This window comes from Pseudoliparis swirei, chromosome 19 (genome assembly GCF_029220125.1).
Source record: "Pseudoliparis swirei isolate HS2019 ecotype Mariana Trench chromosome 19, NWPU_hadal_v1, whole genome shotgun sequence".
Taxonomy (NCBI): domain Eukaryota; kingdom Metazoa; phylum Chordata; class Actinopteri; order Perciformes; family Liparidae; genus Pseudoliparis; species Pseudoliparis swirei.
Window position 1 is genome coordinate 18,235,805 of NC_079406.1, and position 18,632 is coordinate 18,254,436.

The following is an 18,632-nucleotide window of genomic DNA, read 5'->3' on the forward strand; positions in this document are numbered from 1 at the left end:
TGCCTCCTGTCGAGGGTCCAGATTTACCCTTTTTCTCTGCCCACCTCGGGTTATGTTCAGGATTCACAGCGTCCCCTAAGAACATGTGATTAAAGCAGCCGCCTTAATGGAGCGAAGAGAAAGCACAAACACTCAAACACTCTTTACAGAGGTTCATATGATCTCAGACTTAATACCAGCTGGCGGTCATTTGGGGAAGATATATGTATAAATACAATTTAAATGCAGTGAGATAAACAGTAGTTGTATGTTTCACAATACATCAATTTAAAAAACACAAGTGGTTAAACTGAATATCCTTCAAGAAAGGTAATCATAAACAGTCCTGATAGAGTTGCCATGCTGAAATAATTAGTTTATTCATAGATTTGATGATAGATAGAAAATAAATAGCAACAATTTTGATAATCAATTAACAGTTTAAGATATTTGTTAAGCACAGAGTTGTTGTTACAACTTATTTCTTTTTATCATAGTCAATTTAACATCTTTACGTTTCCTTTACGATGAATTTCCTGTCCATCATCTAATTGATGAATTTACTAATAATTTAAACTCCCCAAAAATGTTTTAAACAATTAGCTGCAGCAATCATTTAGCATCTGTGAGTTTGAACAGTTCTGTAACAAAACAGAAACTACAAAATTATCTTAATTAATTTGTAATGTGATATGCCAAAACATTTTTCAATGCGTCTTTAAACTCAACAAATTGGAATTTTATGAATACAACCTGATTTATTTGATCAAATAAATCAGACCGCTATGCAGCTCCTTGACAATTAAATCAAAAAGCGTATCAGTATTGTGTTGAGATGAGTTATGAACAAACATCATGAGGTTTAAATATTGTTTAAGTTTCAAGGAGGATTTATCCCCACCGCTAAATCAAAATTGCTTATCACTTTGCCAAATTGTTCATCAGGAAAAAAAGGGAACATAAACATGTACTGACTTAATATTTGATCACATAATAAAACGCAACAGATGCTTTGACAAGCCGTATATCAGTGATTGTAGAGCAAACAAATTGCAATATTTTCTTTGGAAATAAATCTACCTTTAGACAGATTTTAATTTTAATTTGAAACTGGGTACATTGAACATTATTGTGGTAAGAATGACAGTTTATTCAACTCCTTGAGATCTTTGTTCTAACTTAAACATTTTAGGTGAAGTTGCATCATTCCTCTCATTCCTGCCTGCTGAGATATTCTTGTGAGCATAATGCAGGGCTTGGATTTGGCCGATTACATAATTGAACATTTTAATTGTGAATATTAATCCACAATGGCCCGTATTGGGTTTTGTAAGCAGGCTGATCAGGATCTGCAGGCTCACAGTAAGCAGCGGCATTCTCCGGACAATGACGTTGTGGGCGAGGAGAGCTCTTTACATCACACAAGTTGCATGGCTGACGCAGCAGGAAGCTACTACAATGTTCAAAAATGCTGCTCACTCCATACCAATAGCTGATTTTCAGAATGCATTTCTATTTTGTCGGATCATCCCAGATACATTTTCAATCAAAAAAGCCCTTGGAAATCCAGAAGGCTTCAGCCGTCTGCGTATCAACATTGCAATGTGTGGGTAATTACCTAGCCGAGCAGCTGTGACGGAGCACCATGGCAACACACAGGGCTGCGTCTGAGCACATGCTCCCAGCTGCCCCCTCCCTCGCCTTCCTCTTCCTTACTGGCTTCTACCTCTCTCGTCCCTTTCTTTACACCACACCTCTCATTTCTTCACTTCTTTTCCCCCCTTCCCCATCCTTCCCTCACTGCCATCTTTCTCTCACCCCCACCCACCCCTGCATCTCCTCCTCTCTTGCATCATCACAGCCCAAACTGACGACTGAAAAGACGCTCACTGGCTCACATTGGAGGAGGGCTCGGCATTGCTGCTTTCCACTGCATTGAGTAGACAGGAGATTTGAAAAACTGCCATCAATCCACATTTAGAAAACATAATGCAAGCCGGATTAATTAAAATATATATATAAATAAACAAACATATTTGTGTATTTTATGCATCTGCAAGCTCCTCACTGCCAATGCTAAATATTCAAAATAAATAATCTGCTCAATGTTTACTTTCAACAATTTGTAGTCTTTTACCCAAAGATATCCACTCCTGGCCTTAAAAGTATGATTAGATATTTACATTTACTCGCTTTCTTGCAGAGAGTTTGATAAGAAGATTAGTACGACTTTCATGTTCGTACACTAAATATAAAGCGAGTTGTGGGAGATTTACTTCGCTTAAAGACTAGAAACTGCCGAGCTCTGTCCAAACTATTTTTGTTTTAACTCAGCCAACAAGCCCTGATTAAACAAGATTAATATATATGTTTTAATTCGTGAGCGTTAGAGGTACTGGTAGACTGATTGATTTTCGGATAGTCATGCAAGCAGTTTCCTGCTGCTTCCAGTCTTTGTGCAAAGCTATGCTAACTGTCATCTGTTGGTAGCTTCATATTTAACATACAGATATGAGGCGGATATCAAACCTCTCATCAGGTCAAGTTTTTGTTAAGAAAGCAAATGTATATATTTTGCAACATGTCAGTCTATTACTTTGATATTATTAAGGCTCAAATTAGGGAACCAAAATGACAATGTTTTTAGTTGTTTACATTCCAACAAGTGGGATGAGGGACATACATTCGAGGCAAGGTTTTGTGCTTTTGTCTCTATGACCTTTTGCAAGATAAAAAGATTATATTTCCTTGATTATAAACTGTATTGCCACTGAAAGTAACACAAAACATATTTGTTGTGTGTGTATATGTTAGCTTGTATCATACTGGACTTAATGGGTGTGATCTGTGATGAAGTGGGCATTTTGCTGAAACTTTTCTATAAATCCATCTGGCCTTGCTTTGACATCTGCCAACTGGCTCAGTACCTAACCTGTGCTAAGGGCTGGTCAAAATCAAGTGGGGCATTTTCTTTTTTCCCTCAAAGGAGATAATATATCTATCTCCCTATTTAATAGGTACATTTGTTCATACATTAACCCTCCCCCCGCCTTTGGGTCATTTTTTTATTCATGTTCATTCTCCTCTCCTTACCCTTTTATATTTACTAACATATTTTACCCTTTGGTTTCAATTTGACGCCAGCAATTAAAACCTCCAGAAAATTATAAGAATTAATATTGTTTTCCAAGTTTAAGTGTGAGGCACTTTATGTTTGTTTGTTGACTACCGAAAGAACACCGACATTAAACATTGAATGGGGTCAAATTAATCCTAAGGCGGGAGGTGTGTAATTGATTTCAGGTATGACCCTAAAAAAACAACAGGGTTAAAAGACTCTCAGAATAGACATGCAATATCAAATTGTACTTCAATTTCTAATTATAAATGTACCACATAAATATTCACCATACATATACATGTGTGGGATTGATGGGCTGAGGGTTACTTTGTAGTAACCTTTATTTTAAGATAAAACAAACTAAATTATGCAAAACCTCTGTGACTGCGAGCCGAGACAATCACAAAGCCAACACGTAAAGCTGATAGACTAAAACATAAATATGATCAGCCATATTTGAAGTTATTATTACTGTGCAGAAGTAAGATTGAAGCTGCCAACTGAGAGGTTGGACCACTGCCTGCTTACCACTTGCTGTACGCTGAAACATTAAGCATTTCATTTGACCCTCCATACTGCAAACATGGGTATCCATCGTTCCCATTGCAGGTTTGATCGCCACCTGCTCGGTGGACATCAGGTGTTTTAAGTAATTTTCTGTGATGAACATATACATGTGAGCAAGGAGAGGCTCAGCAACAGACTGAATGAGCCACCAGAAATACTTTAAATATATTTAATTTAGGTTGAAACCAGTATGGAGGTTCCTCTAAAATGATCTAAGAAAACAGAAAACCTCAGCTTGTATCAAACTGATATTAGAGCCTAATGCTACATAAGAATATTTAAAATTGTAATCTACGCAAGAAAAGGTTAGGATATAAGGAAGAATCTGGATTGGGTCTATTTTTGGAAAGGTTTGGTTACATCGTGGAGAAATATTCAAAAAGAAATCCACAGACACACGGAGGGAAACAAAAAGTAATGAATCCATACAAGCAATTTCAAGGCACAGATGTACCATCAACAGTGTAATAAGATGTCTGATATTAAGCTGGGAGTGCTTGTATTGTTTATCTCCATGACAGGGTGAGGTCATGCTCTCTCTTTATCTCTCCCTCTGAGATTGAGATGTGTGTTTCTGTTTTTCCAAACTCAGCGGGTAGACGGAGTCTATTGTCACTAATAGAAAGTAATGACTGATAATAAACGAGAGGGACCAGTGAAAGGATCATCTGTGGTTCTGTGCACATACAACAGACACATGTCTGGAACATGTTTGCTGTCCTCTCATCTCGTCAGCTCTAAGGGAAAACAGGAAGTCCACATGAGCCAAACATCTGCTGTCACAATATATATCTATGTCTATACTGATCACATAACGAGAAGATGCAGAAGTACAAAATGCAGCTTATTCATATCCATGGTCCCAGGGGAAGAAAGAAATGTATTCAAACATTGATGTGTGTGCTATACTCCAGGATTGCAACCAAAGTGCAAAGAGGCAAGAAACACTTAGTCGCCCAAATATTTTCCCTTTTTTTTTACTGAAACAAGAGGTTTAATTGAACATCATCAAGCTAATCTACAGCTCCAATTTTCCTTGAACTTATATTAAAACCAGTCACCTTGAATGCCCTACAGTTCATGTGCGTACTGATCAGTCCAGATTTGACCACATTCATCAGGATTATTGAAAATGATTCATGCTGACCAATACGAAGCATCAGTCAAAACAAGTATCGGATGTTTAACCACCTTAGTGTGCAACTATACTTCCATTCTAAATAATAAAAGTATGGTATCAAATTGAAGCGTGACAAATATTTATATAGGCCAAGTAAAACTGTGGCTGTGTGCATCTTTGATGTCACTAAATATTAGAAAGCTTGATTGGATAATCCTGGAAAAGCTGGGGAACACTGATGTTATATGAACAGTTGAAGGTTTCTTGAATTAGACAAGGTTGTTTCATGTGTTCAAAAACACACAAAGTGAAATTATGCTTCACTCAAGAATGCACCAGAGGTCCTGCTACGACATACAATTCTCACCAAGCTCAGTGAGCTTTAAACATCGAGTGACGAGGCGTAGCGGTGCCGTTCCTGTACATACTAAACCACACTAATCCCACTGATAGTTTGCTGCGGCAGCGTCCTCTCCGAAAATGAACCCGTTGATTTGTACTATGTCTGAAAAAAGAAAGAGCGGAGGAGGAGAAGGGCAGTGGAAGACAGGAGAGGGGTGATAGAAATGATGAACGCTGAAAAAACAACACACAAAAATGAGAGGCCAGACCAAATGGCTGAAGGGCTGCTTGGATAATGCATTAGACAGAGATGGCACTCAGAGCAGCTCCACATGGTAAGAAATGCACTGCTTCGCCAAATGTCCTCCACACACACACACACATTCCCAGAAAATGGACGAAAAACAACCATTCAGTTTGCTGCGTGATGATTTTTAAATGTGAACATCGGTTCACTTAATGGAGCTCAATGAATTCCCCGTACATTTGTATTCTCCCTGTGTTCTTCCTGTCAGTGCTATGATAAATGGTCCATGAGATCTGTTGGGCTGCTTTTATGATATGTCATGTATACATGCCGCCTTCTTTGTGAAATAGTGAAAAAACAATGGTAACACTTTGCAATAAGGTGAATACGTTCCTGAGCACTTACCAATGAATGAGTGAGGAACAAGTCGTTTATGATAACTCAGATAAATAATTAGTTTACCTGTAAAGTCATGTATTCGAGTACATTTAGCATGGTATTGTGTTCGACTAAATTCCAAATGTGAGGCTGCTGCCTTTGACTCTCTTCATATTTTTGGAGTGACTGACATTAAAAGGTGCAGTGTTTAGTTTGTCCGTTCTGGGCTCCTGTAGAAATATGGTGGCGACCTCCGTGAAGAGGACCCGCTCTGTATGTAGATATAAAACACCAAAACACCACCTGTTATTTTCAGGTGATTAGACACTAAATAAAAGATACTTGTGAATATTATACTGCATTTCTGCCCAGGGATCTCCTGAACGCTGCTCACTGTTCCTCTACGGCTCACAACCAGGGTTGCCAGGTCTGTGTGACAAAACCAGCCCAATGGCCAATTAAAACCAGCCCAAAAACCAGCCCAATATCAGAACTCAAAATATGCCCGTGCCAAACCATATACACTGCTTTTAAAGTCCATGTCCAGTACCGCTGCTAACCATGTTGGTGTCCTAAGCATAACTCCTTCATGATGGGGGGGGGGCGCAAGTGACTTTTTTTCGTCAGGCGCCGTACCGGAGCTCTGCGGCGCGCGAGACGGAGATCGGAGTCGTGTTAACGCGACACGTAGAGACAGAATGACATGCTGCTGTAGAGACGACCAACAACAGACGTATTGGAAGCTCATTCTGCACATGCGTTAAATGCGTTTAAAAAAATTAAATAATTAATCCTGTAATTTAATCATAACGCGTTATTTTTCACAGCACTAATATATATATATATATATGGTTCTTTGAAATAAGTTTTTTTGAGAAATCATAGGTTAGGGCACTTATAAGCTAGATAGCTTCAGCCTCGACCCTTTCGGTCAGCCACTTTCTTCTTTTGTTGAATTCTGATTGTTGTATATTTTGCTGATCGAAATAAACTAAACTAAAATAAACTAAACTAAACTAAGGGGTTAAAAGGGCCCCATTTGTGAATCCCACAGAACCAAACCCACCCCGGGATGGGGTGTAGGAGTAATCACACGAGGTGATTCTCGCCAAACCGTCCCACCCCGTTGGGGAGGTCGCGATTCATAATCAGACTCGCCTATGAATCGCTCCTCCCGTGTAGGCGATTCTGAATCGCCTATCGCCCACCGCTCCTGTGAGATTCACAAATCCCTGCTGCTTTGCTGGAAATCACTTCTACTTACAGACTCTGGTTCGGGGCTCCGTGACGTCACTAGCACCAAAATGCTTAGATGTCACGTGACAATGTTTCCATGGTGACGGACAAGGTCGCGGAGATCGAAGGCACTGCGCGGATGTGTCGGCGTGTACGTGCTGATCTGGAGTCAGTTTGATAGGATTTGGGTATAAATAAATTATTTCATTTAAAATATGGATTTTTATTTAAAGATATTCATGTAATTTGCATGCAAAATAGGTCTACCCGAACCAGGGGACAAAAAATTCAACCCGCGGCAACACTTCAAAAGTAGCCCAATTCCGCGGGAAAACCGCGGACCTGGCAACACTGATCACAACCAAGACTGAATATCGGACCTTGTTCCGTCCCGTGACTGAGACGGCCCTGTTTCAGGAAGAGGGTGGAGCTATCTCTCTCAGGTCTGGTCCGCCCGGAGCAACACCACCTGAGAGGGATCACCTAATCAGTGGGCGGGGCTTATATACACCCTGACTAAAGTGTTTCTCTCTTCACCTCTGAGCTGTGACCATTCCGTGGTATGGTGCCGAAGTGTAGGCCACCATTTGTATTTTCGGGTCAAGCTTGCAGGGGTTCTCTGCCATTTTTGTTGTGTCCATTTTCTCCTGTTTTGTGGTTAGACAGGGAGGTCAGTATTGTTATGTCTTTCTCCCATGGTAGGTCAGTGGTATCTTTTGATTTCTAGTTAGCATTGGGTTTTTGTTTGTTGTGTTGGCCTTTGAGACCCTGATGCCTGTTTTCTTTTGCTTCTGTGTTATTTTACCTTTCGGTAAACCTTAACTCTGAAATAAATATTCCTTATTTGCTCAAGTATTTAACTTTATTGTTTGCCTCCTTGTTTCCCCCTTAGCTGTATCCCTTCTTTGGATGTTGCGGCCTGTGCATCCCTAGTTAACCGAGAGGCCGTAACAGACCTCAATACTCTTTTGAAAGCCACAGAAAGGTATGTGTTGAAAGAGTGAGAACCTTTTGACAGTGGTCAAATTCCTGGTCAGACTTGTAGTCATATTTTCTCATTCTTTGAGAAAGCTAGTTACTGATTTAGATAATAATTTGGCTACTTTTATTGATTTTGTTATATACACTGTAACAATAAGCAGGGCTAAAATTACTTGCATGGTAAATTCATTATTATGTATATTTCCACATTTCTCCTCTAACATAAATGCTCTTTTCATGTATTCATTCCAATCACTTCTGCTCAGTCATCTCTTATCAAACCATGGTAAACTAGAATGGGCACTCGGTAGAGCGCATACCTTCGCATATCACAAGATTGGGCATTGAATTATGAACATTTTGGCATTAGTTGCATGCCAATTGGACAAAAATGTATCGTGCTATGGTAAAAAAAGAGTTTGACCTTTCCATGACCTTGACCTTTGACCCGATTGATCCCAAAATCTAATCAAATGGTCCCCGGATAATAACCAATCATCCTACCAAATTTCATGCGATTCAAGAACATTTTGACCTGTTCATGACCTTTGACCCGATCGATCCCAAAATCTAATCAACTGGTCCCCGGATAATAAACAATCATCCCACCAAATTTCATACGATTCGGTTAAATACTTTTTGAGTTCTGCGAAAGATTTTGACCTGTTCATGACCTTTGACCCGATCGATCCCAAAATCTAATCAACTGGTCCCCGGATAATAAACAATCATCCCACCAAATTGCATGCGATTCGGTTCAATACTTTTTGAGTTTTGCGAATAACACGCATACAAATAAATAAATACACGGCGATCAAAACATAACCTTCCGGCATTTTCAATGCGAAGGTAATAAATAAATAAATACACGGCGATCAAAACATAACCTTCCGGCATTTTCAATGCGAAGGTAATTACTATAACTCAATACTTCCTGCAGATGTTTCAAATTAAAAGCCTACCTGGGATGGGTGATATTATGCCTTTTGAACCAAGGATCGCTCTTAATGTGAAACATCTGAGCAGGAAGTCTTGGGTTTCATTGACACTATCTTAAAAGCAATTTAAAAACGGCAACATGGAGGCGACAAGGTAGTTATCGAATGACGACAGTATTTCTGCAGAGAAGAGGGGTGAGGGGTAATTATTGCTGTGCGGATGAAAGAAGTGCTGTGAAAATGGATGAATTTATCAAGACAACAGGAAAACATGGAGGAAGCTTTACATTTCTTCAAAAGCAAATTAGCATGGGAGCAGATCAGAAACAGGAAGGCTTCTGATGAAAATATATAAAACGGGGAATAATAGCCTCTTAGTGAATGTACGCTAAATAAAATCGATGTCAGTATGCAGATTCAGAAATGTGTATAAATCAATCATTAGACACTGCTCATCAAAACAATATCTACTTTGTGTTTTCTCTGGGACCTTATGATTATCTACTGTTTAAATAATTTGGAACCTAACTATTAGTTATGGATATGCATTATTCAGCAGTTAGCTCCTGTGAATATGATACTGTACTACTCAGCAGTTTGTGTACCTCATTGTAACGTGTTACCAAAATAACAGCTGATATGATGGTTGAGTAAAAGCCATGAAAACACAAGCGCTGTCGAAAGCACCCACACACACCCCACAAAATGAAGAGGAGTCAGAAGGCTGAGGGACCAGCTCTTCTCTGGTTGGACACACACGTATTCCACAGCAGCATGTGGGTGATGGAGCTGGAGCACCTTGCTCAGAATGCTAGCAAGTTCTTGCTAGAAATGAGTGAAGCATAGAAGGGAAGAAATAGCTTTCATATCTGTACATACAATCTCTCACGCGCTGACGTCTGATTCTTTTAATTAACGGCAACAGCGATGGCGGCGCTTAACGGCGCCATCTCATTCTGTGAAAGGCCCCGTCCCTCGCTTCTCTTTCGAACAGAAAATCAGATGCTTCCATCGCTGAATCAGGAGTCCACTCTGCCCTGCACAGCACAGTCACATTTCTAGGCCAGTCGCTACTGTGATAAGCAAAAAGCCCTAAATAAAACAGAGCAGGCAAACAAACAGTGTTCCCCTCCCTTTTCTCCTCTCCTCCCCGGCTGGCAGCGAGAGCCGGAGAGGGGAACAGGCGAGCTGATAAGGGGCCGAGCCCTGGCAGGGCCTCTGACAACGACCATATGGATCACAGGAGCAGGTACCTCAGCTTCCAGCAGGAAGCACACCTCTACACACACGATCTGCAGCTTCAGGCAACTGCACCTGCAAACGCTGCAAAAGCCTGTGTATGCATCACACAGCTGGAGTCAAACTGCAGTAATGAGTAAAACACTTGAGCATCCGAAAAAACACATTCCTGCAAATTCTGCATTTCACCATGTTGAAGAAGAGCAGGTGCGGTCTGTGAACACAGTGCGAAGGTAAAGCAACACATGCTTTTAAGTGTAGGAGGTGGGATTGAACCCATAATGGTGGCTCGCTTGTCTGACCGCCCTCTTTTTGGGGCGCCCGTCCCTGCCCTCTCTCGCAGCGTATAAAAAGCAAACTTTTGTCAAAGTGCATGTAAATATTGCAGTGCACCTCGTCTCTCTTGTTTCGTAGTGCCTTTCCCACGATTCTCTTAACCCCAACTTGTTCAAGGGTGAAGAACACGTCTGTCGGGGGCAGAATGGAAGATTTGACAACAAAAATGAAATGATGTGCTATGAATTTGCATGACATAAGTAAAATGGGATATTGGCATTTTAATCATAATTACAAATCTAATGTTTTCTGTCGTACAAATACCAAAGTAATGAGTTTAAAGAGATGCAATGATTATCTTGGATGAACAAAACATCTAAGCTGCACCATGTTTATCGAAATATGTATTTGAGTTAACTTCTGCTCTATTTCTTTCTTATTCCCACATTTGGAAAAAAGTAAAAGCTTTGTGCAACAAATTATAAATTTGGAATGCAAAACGTGCAAATTTGTTTCACATTTTACACATTGTACTACATTCCATTGTGAAACTATTTTCAGTTCAACAGTAATGGCTTATATTATCTTGAGAATAGCATGGTAGCTCTTGAAAAGGCTTGAAAACGTTGGACCGTCATTCATGTTATTAAGAAGTGACACTAACATCGCCTGTATATGAGAAGTCCTGCTTCTTATTGCCTGCACCGTCACAAAAGAGTAAAGGTGGTGGACCTCAGACGACTGTAGCTGCTCTACATTCTCACTGGAGCAACCGGAGTTCATCAAACGACTGTCGAGCTGCTCATGTTGATCAAATCAGAGCTCACCGTGGTGAAAACACTTTTCAATGGCTGTGCACAGTTTGCAAGAACACTCACAAGAAATGGCAACATTCTGTCATAATATCTTGCAGTCTGTTTAACTCCAACACAGCGGAGGAGAAAAGCATCTCCTGGTGCTTAGGGAAGAGCTGCCCTGTTTGCCCAAAGTCGAATGGTGTCTCATAAACAGCACGTTGCATCTTGAGGAAGTTGGCGGTACCAACCTGATATTTTCGTAGCATCTTTTGTATCCTTAAGTCTGAATTAATCACCGTTTGGCTGGATGGCTAAAGAGCTAGTTTATTGGTATCAAATCACTTGTTTTCTTGGTGCTGAAATTCAAACTATTAGAGCTTTAGTTAAATGATACATTATGTTAGTTTATAGCAGGTGCAATAATTCACGACAAAATCCTAAGAATTTTGGAGCACTTGTCTGTAACAGGTATCAAAACATTTCACATTGTTATGATGAATACAGGGTTTGAGCTGCAATATAGACAGATCTCACAGGTAATTACACTGTTACAGCCTGTTTTCTCCTCCCACTGAATAAATATGAAAAAGACTTGTTGGGGTGAGAGAGGGACAGCATGGGGAGCAGGGTTCTCTCAGGTGAAATATACTCTGATGCCAGTTCAATGTTGAAACTTAAAGGTGATGGTGGGACTGTACAAGAGAATAATGATCCTTTTTGGTGCTGTATTGTTGGTGTCATTCGTTTCTTTCAGGATTGTTACAAATATAAGCATTGATTAATTAATGTACAATGTTCACTTGATGTTCAGATGAAGAGAAAGCCGACCTAAATACCATATCATACATCATCAAACCAATACATCTCTGATCAAATCAAGCATGAAGTTATTCTGGAGCATTACATCTTGGATTACTGCAAGTCGGAGAACCACAAAGAACGGTCACATCGAACAACAAATACCACGGCTCCATTAACCCTTGTGTTCCCTTAGGGTCATTTTGACCCGAATCAATATTACACCCTCCCCCCGCTTTAGGATTAATTTGACCCCATTCAATGTTTAATGTCGGTGTTCTTTCGGTAGTCAACAAACAAACATAAAGTGCCTCACACTTAAACTTGGAAAACAATATTAATTCTAATAATTGTCTGGAGGTTTTAATTGCTGGCGTCAAATTGAACCCAAAGGGTAAAATATGTTAGTAAATATAAAGGTAACAGGAGGGTGAAACATTGAATCGGGTCAAAATGACCCAAAGGCGGGGGGAGGGTGTAATATTGATTCGGGTCAAAATGACCCTAAGGCAACACAAGGGTTAAAGAAAGAAGGGGGGGGGGGGAGCGTGTCAGTCTCCTGGGAGCGTTCTTACTGAAGCTCCCAGGAGACTGACGTCTCTACTTTTCTCAGATATAAATTCAAAAGTTCGTTTTAACAACTGTTCTTATAATCCCAACTGGAATCATCCATAATTAACCTAGCAAGCTCGTAACAAAAGCAGCACAATTGTCTCGTAAATAGATGACAGAGGGGAGGAGAAGAATTAAGCTGTCATCAGCATGTCTTGTAATGATCTCTACACACACACACATACACACACATACATACATACATGAAATCTTCATGGCTACAGAAGCCATCTGGAAATGTCAATAATCCAGCTATAAAAAGCCAACTCGAATCATTGTGAATGGCTGTGTAAGGTCATTGCTTTTCATCGCGCTAGCATCCCAAAACATGTGTTGTTATGAAAGCTATAAGATAATAGACCTGCGTGGTTGGGCGTGTGTTTGTGCTGCCCTGCTCTCCAACAGTGTATAGGTAGTGGGGGAGGGGTAGCGTTCACATTTCCCACCAAAGGATGAGCAATGGTGAGTGAGCAGAGCTGAGGAAGGTGGTGGGTGTGCGTCTCCGTCCACGCCGTGTGCCATGGCCGGCTCATAGGAAGCTCACTGGCCGCTTGCATGCCCCGTTTTAAGAGATGGAGGACAGATGCTTGTCCACAGTGTCGGGGCTTGCTGGCTTTCTCTCTGACAGCACCACCAACTGCCTCCTCTTACATAACCCCCTCCCCCTCTCCAGGCCCACTGCCTGCCTTTATTGGCTTATTTCTCTCTCTTTCTCAACCCTAGCATTTCCCCCCCACCAACTGCCGCTTTCCCCCCCATCATCATCCCATCGCTGATTCATTCTTTTTTTATTCCAATGTAGATGCTCCTGGACTGAAAGTATAAATGCTCGGTTGGATATTTTCCCGACGGTGAAGCAGGGATCCTTCGAAAGGACAGGACCAGATATGATTCTACAGAGTGGTGTATCCATTCACCGTGCTGTTTCAACAACATAAGATGCGAATCACGAAGGAACCTATTTAGATGCTTATTTGTTTCTTTGTAAGTTGAATATGGAATGCTGGAAATGAGCAGTAGAAAAATTAGGTGGTAATACTGTTGGCTAGTCAAATGCTCCATGTAAGCAATAAAGTCTTACATAATCACATCGGGTGTGAGCTTTGGAATGTGTGAAACACGAAATAAGCCTGATTGGTCTAGAAGAAAAAGGCTCCCAATAGATTTCACATGAACCAAGAGTGTCAATCTCTTTCTGCATCCTCAAGCCTCCCCTTGGTTGTAGTAATCTGCTAATATCAGTCAGGTTGCAGTTCATATGTGGGCTCAGCTCAGGGGGATCTTTTGCACTCTGCCACTTAAATTTCAGCCTCCATTTTACCCCTGTGCTTCTTCTCACCTTCCTTCCTCCTATGGCCTCACATTTCTTGCTCAAAGCGCCATCAGGCATCAACGGAGGGACTACAAATGATGCAGCGGCTTCGCTTGCCGCAAATACGAGACTACACAGACACATACTCATGCACAGCTAGAACCATTCCTTGAATCTCATGCTCACCGAGCTACCCTTCCCCCACCCAAGCTCAGTCTCATGCTCACATCCATGCACCTTCCTTAATTAAAGACTGCGCTTCTGAAGCTGTTACGACCTTTTATCAACTGTGACTTATAAATACATGTAAATGAAAGGGGATAATAGAAACAAAACGGACAGACGTAAAGAGGCAGTTTCATTCACACTGTGCGGCATGTATGACAGGCAGCGTTTGGGCACAGCTGACTGCCGATTCCCTGTTCCTTTCCCGACAACACGTTCATTTGACATGGTATTCTTTTGAGCAAAATTGCTTGCTAAACAAATGTAGACCAATGGAAAAAAAGGAAGTGATATCAGAGCTGGATTTCATCATATCCATCTCTGCTCTGAGCTAATGAGACACAATCCTACAATTAGTTGATCTATGAGAAATCTATTTCTTACAGCGAATGTACAAAGTCGGTCGTTAATGTCGGCGTTACCAGCTTGAGAGATAACTTAAAATAATAGCAAACTGCAGCCAAGTGCTGCTTCAGTGAAGGAAAATGCACCATTTTTGGCCTGTGGTAACTGCATCACCATAAGCGTTTGACGACATACACTAGGTGTGTTAAATGTACAAGCATTAGTCATCTGCATCAAATCCAAACATGAAGATGTGTGTGCAATGAAACTAGATCGGTCCTGTTCTCTTCCCCTTACTCTGCTTCCAATAGAGGAACCACAGTCAACACATGGGAAACGGAGGGCTTGAGATGAATACTAAATATGAATTTCCTTCTATAAATCGACAGCTGACACATGACGGTCTCCGTTTTACTACAGCAGCAGCTCATCTGATCCCAGTCCTCCCCAGTTAGGCCCCAGAGGCTCGCGCTACCGAACAGAGTGAGAAAGACGAGTTACCTGGTCATACCACTCCCGGTTGGTACAGGTGCACTCGGGCCACCATCCTGCTTGTCCACTGGAGTTGTTGCCGTTTACTTTGGCGCCACACTTGGATTGTCCCTTTGGGTTGGGGCCTCCAGGGCCCCCACCAGACATATTCTTGCCTTTACTTCTCCCCAAAGTGCCCCCTCCTCCTCCCATGCTTCCACCTCCCCCTGAGGCCGGAGGGGGTAAGGTCTGGCCTCCCCCGTACCCAGGCGGGTATCCATAGGGCTCGGCCTGCCAGTCTCCTCCATATGACGGGGCGTCCATCCTACGCAGGGCAGCCATACGGGTCACTTCATAACATTCTGGGCACTTGCAGCAGTGGTGGTGTTTGTGCATGCTGGCTGCGCTGGCTGGACTGACGCTGAGCGGAGCGGCGTGGCACTCTGTCCGCTGCCTCCTCAGATCTCACACAGCACGCTGTGATCGGCTCACAGAGCGCTACTGCCGACGGAAATAACACTAATCACAGGAATTTCTACAGATTTTCTTTTTTTTTGCAAATCCTGTCACTCGCCGCCTTATTCCTTTCGGATGTAGAAAAAAAAAAGATCAAGAGGGACGAGAAGCAGCAACAGGAAAACAAAAATACAAAATGGGCACGTAGTCTTTGTCCTCTTGACGTAGAAGATCAAAGGAAAAATTCAAAATATTGTATACGACCACACAATCAGAGACCAGCCCCGATGGTAGAAATTTCCTCTTGCTTCTCTTGGTTCACAGTGATACGCATATAAATTCATAGATATATATATATATATTCTTTTGTGTATATATCATATATATTTACACACACAAGTACATATAAAAATATTAATATAAACAGACAAGCACAAATACAGTTATGTACAGGGATAAATCTATATATATATATATAAATATCTATATGTGTGTGTACAAATATATATATAGATATATAAACAATATGTATAAATAAATAATATCCGCAGATGAAAATCTTCTTCTGTTCTGGGTATCTTCCCCGGTCTGTCAAAATCTCACGGTTTTCCTCCTGCGTTGAAAATCGTTGTCTTTCTCTCTCTGTCTCTTTTCTCAGCCTGCAGAGAGGAGCTGAGCACTGGATCGCCTCTCAGCCAGCTTGCCCTAGATGTGGATTATTCAGAGGGATGCAAGCAAGCAAGAGGGAGATGGAGAGAGAGAGACACCGAGAGCGAGAGAGAGAGAGAGGCAGGGGGGGAGATATACGTAGCAGCATCTCTCCAGCTCCTCAGCCCTGACAGCCACAACCAATCAACTGGCAGCGCTGCCATCAGCAGCAGCAGCAGCACCAACAGGACTGGGCGCTTCGCTCGCTGCTCTTAAAGGGGCCGCAACCACTAAACCTCACTGCTGCCTGCCTTGGGTGAAAAGGTACTGCTTTACAAATCAAGGCACAATGACAATATTGTATTTTTCCATTTCCTAAATAAAAAGGTCATGAAGTTGTAGTCTGCGCTCTGTCAATGCCGACGCGAAACCCCGATCCACTAATTGAGAGTCTAATCCATGTTTTTCATCAGACCAATGCAGCCAAAATCCAATTTACCTCCGACTGGTAACTGGTCACCTCCACGGTCATCTCTAGTTCAGCCGCAGATGTAACAGCTTTCTCGTGCAGGTGATTGGCAACCTCAGGCTCTGTGTCTCGACACACATCTGTAAATAATCTCACAATGGAAGCAGGTGCAGCAAATGAAAATATTTTTTTTCTCCTGGGTTTCACGAGACGTGCCTCTCAGTAGTGATGCATTTAAATCACGCTGCATAACTTTACATCACTCTCTCTCCACCCCTCTTCCTTTTTAGTAATGTTACTGGCAAAGCAGCACTGAACTTGACACCATTGTATTGCTAAATCCTGCCCATGTGCAGTGTCGGGTCAAAATAAACACAGTGAGAGAAAACTGCACTTCTGAAGCCTCGTTTAAGAACCATAAGAGAAATATTTTATGTTCACAATGATGACATCAACACATGTGTACGAAACCAACAAGATTACACTCTTGGGCTTTTCGAGTGGGTGGAGGAAGAGATTGAGATTGAGAATGTGTGAGGGGGGGGGGGGGAAGAGAGAAGGAGAGACTATATGCTTTCATGTATGTGTGATGAATGTTACAGTGTTTCCATTAAAGCCCTGCATTTATGCATTATTAATGAAATGTGACGGGGAACAGAGCTGGGTGTGTCTGCATGGGGGAAGAGTATATCTGGACAGAGTCGGCACGCTACAGTCCATGAATGCTGTTTCATTGTTTAGACTCAAATATAAAACATAGTGCCTTTAAACTGGATGTATATTAACGTGTATATGTGCAACCCTCCTGTTAAATAGAGAAACATTTTCTGGCGAGGGCACACTGCATTGTGTTGCAGCCCTGCCAGGACGCACGCATCGCAGGCTCAGTGAAATTAAATGACATGAAACACTAACTCACTTCATTATTCAGATATTATTTCACTGTAACCTACAGAGATTTGTCAAGCAGCGAACAAAAATAGGAGCAACTTGTCCATCTTTAAAACGGAGACCAAAACCCCCAGAATGCCTCAAGTTAAATTGTCGGCTGCAGCCACAAACCCAGCTGAAGCCAATCGGAGCAGTGAGGCGGGGCTTGGAGGCAGCGGCTTGAAAGGACGATGTAAGCAGATCGATCACAGCACACATGACCGAGCACATGTTGCAACTATCCTCCTCTAGCCTCGCCGTCTCTTTTATAGACTGTCCACATCACATTTACCACACAGACGGTTTGCAGCATAAAAAAAACCAAAGACAGATATGTATTTTGTAGGAGTGGGCGCGCACACACAGACACATAATAAAGATGTGCGATATAAACTGGTTAAGTAGACATATTTAGTACCTCTGGAGGAAAGAAACCTCTCCCTTTAAATATGACATAATATTAAATATATAAAGAATCTGGTCGGCCGTTTAGATCCAATCAATTGCTGGTTTCCGGTATCTGTATGATAGCAGGAAGTGGAATACAGGGAGTTAATTTGCACTAATCACATTACAGCTATGACAGGAAAGAAAGGGTCTTGAAGGTTAATGTAGGGTTGTTGTGTATGTGGTGTAAGACATCTCATTTTCCAAACACATTTTCTGGATGCAAAACATATCCTTTATGTTCTAATCACTAATAAAATGCAATGCTGCTCACTTCTGCTTCTGTCAGACTTAAACATTTCAGCAGAGTGTTAAATAATGTAAGACCGGCAATAAATACAAAGTTTGTGAAGATTTTTGTTGTGGTTGTGTACCCTAGGTTTTCATTGGACTCAATTACAGTATTATTTTTCAGGTTGGGTTTCACAGTGTCCTCGTATTAGATTACATGATATTGTCAAATTTAATCAACAGTTTATAAAGTAATAAAGCTGTCACCTACATAAGATTACTTTTCCATTTGTGACACAGTGCCAAGTAGAAAAAGCAATATTCAGTTACTGGCATTTCTTTAGTGACTAAACATAAATAATAGAGATGGAACAATCTAAAACTATTGAAGAAATGTGGCAATCTTTTAGTTTTTCTTTAAACATATAGACAACGATGATCCTCACTCAAAGGATAGGAATATACCT

General features: G+C 41.4%; 1 protein-coding gene across 3 annotated transcripts in view; it reads right to left on the bottom strand.

Annotated features, from left to right (window-relative positions):
* The window catches only part of dlg3 (discs, large homolog 3 (Drosophila)), a 74,620-nt gene that overhangs the window by 39,685 nt on the left and 16,303 nt on the right, over positions 1 to 18,632 (bottom strand). The window contains exon 1 of one of the 3 annotated variants that reach the window (XM_056438751.1): positions 15,015 to 15,395. The exons of the other annotated variants lie outside the window; for them this stretch is intronic. Coding sequence (XP_056294726.1) covers positions 15,015 to 15,380 — 366 coding nt within the window. The 5' untranslated portion in view covers positions 15,381 to 15,395. Of the gene's footprint in view, positions 1 to 15,014; positions 15,396 to 18,632 lie in introns of those variants that run through there. 3 annotated transcript variants of the gene reach the window in all.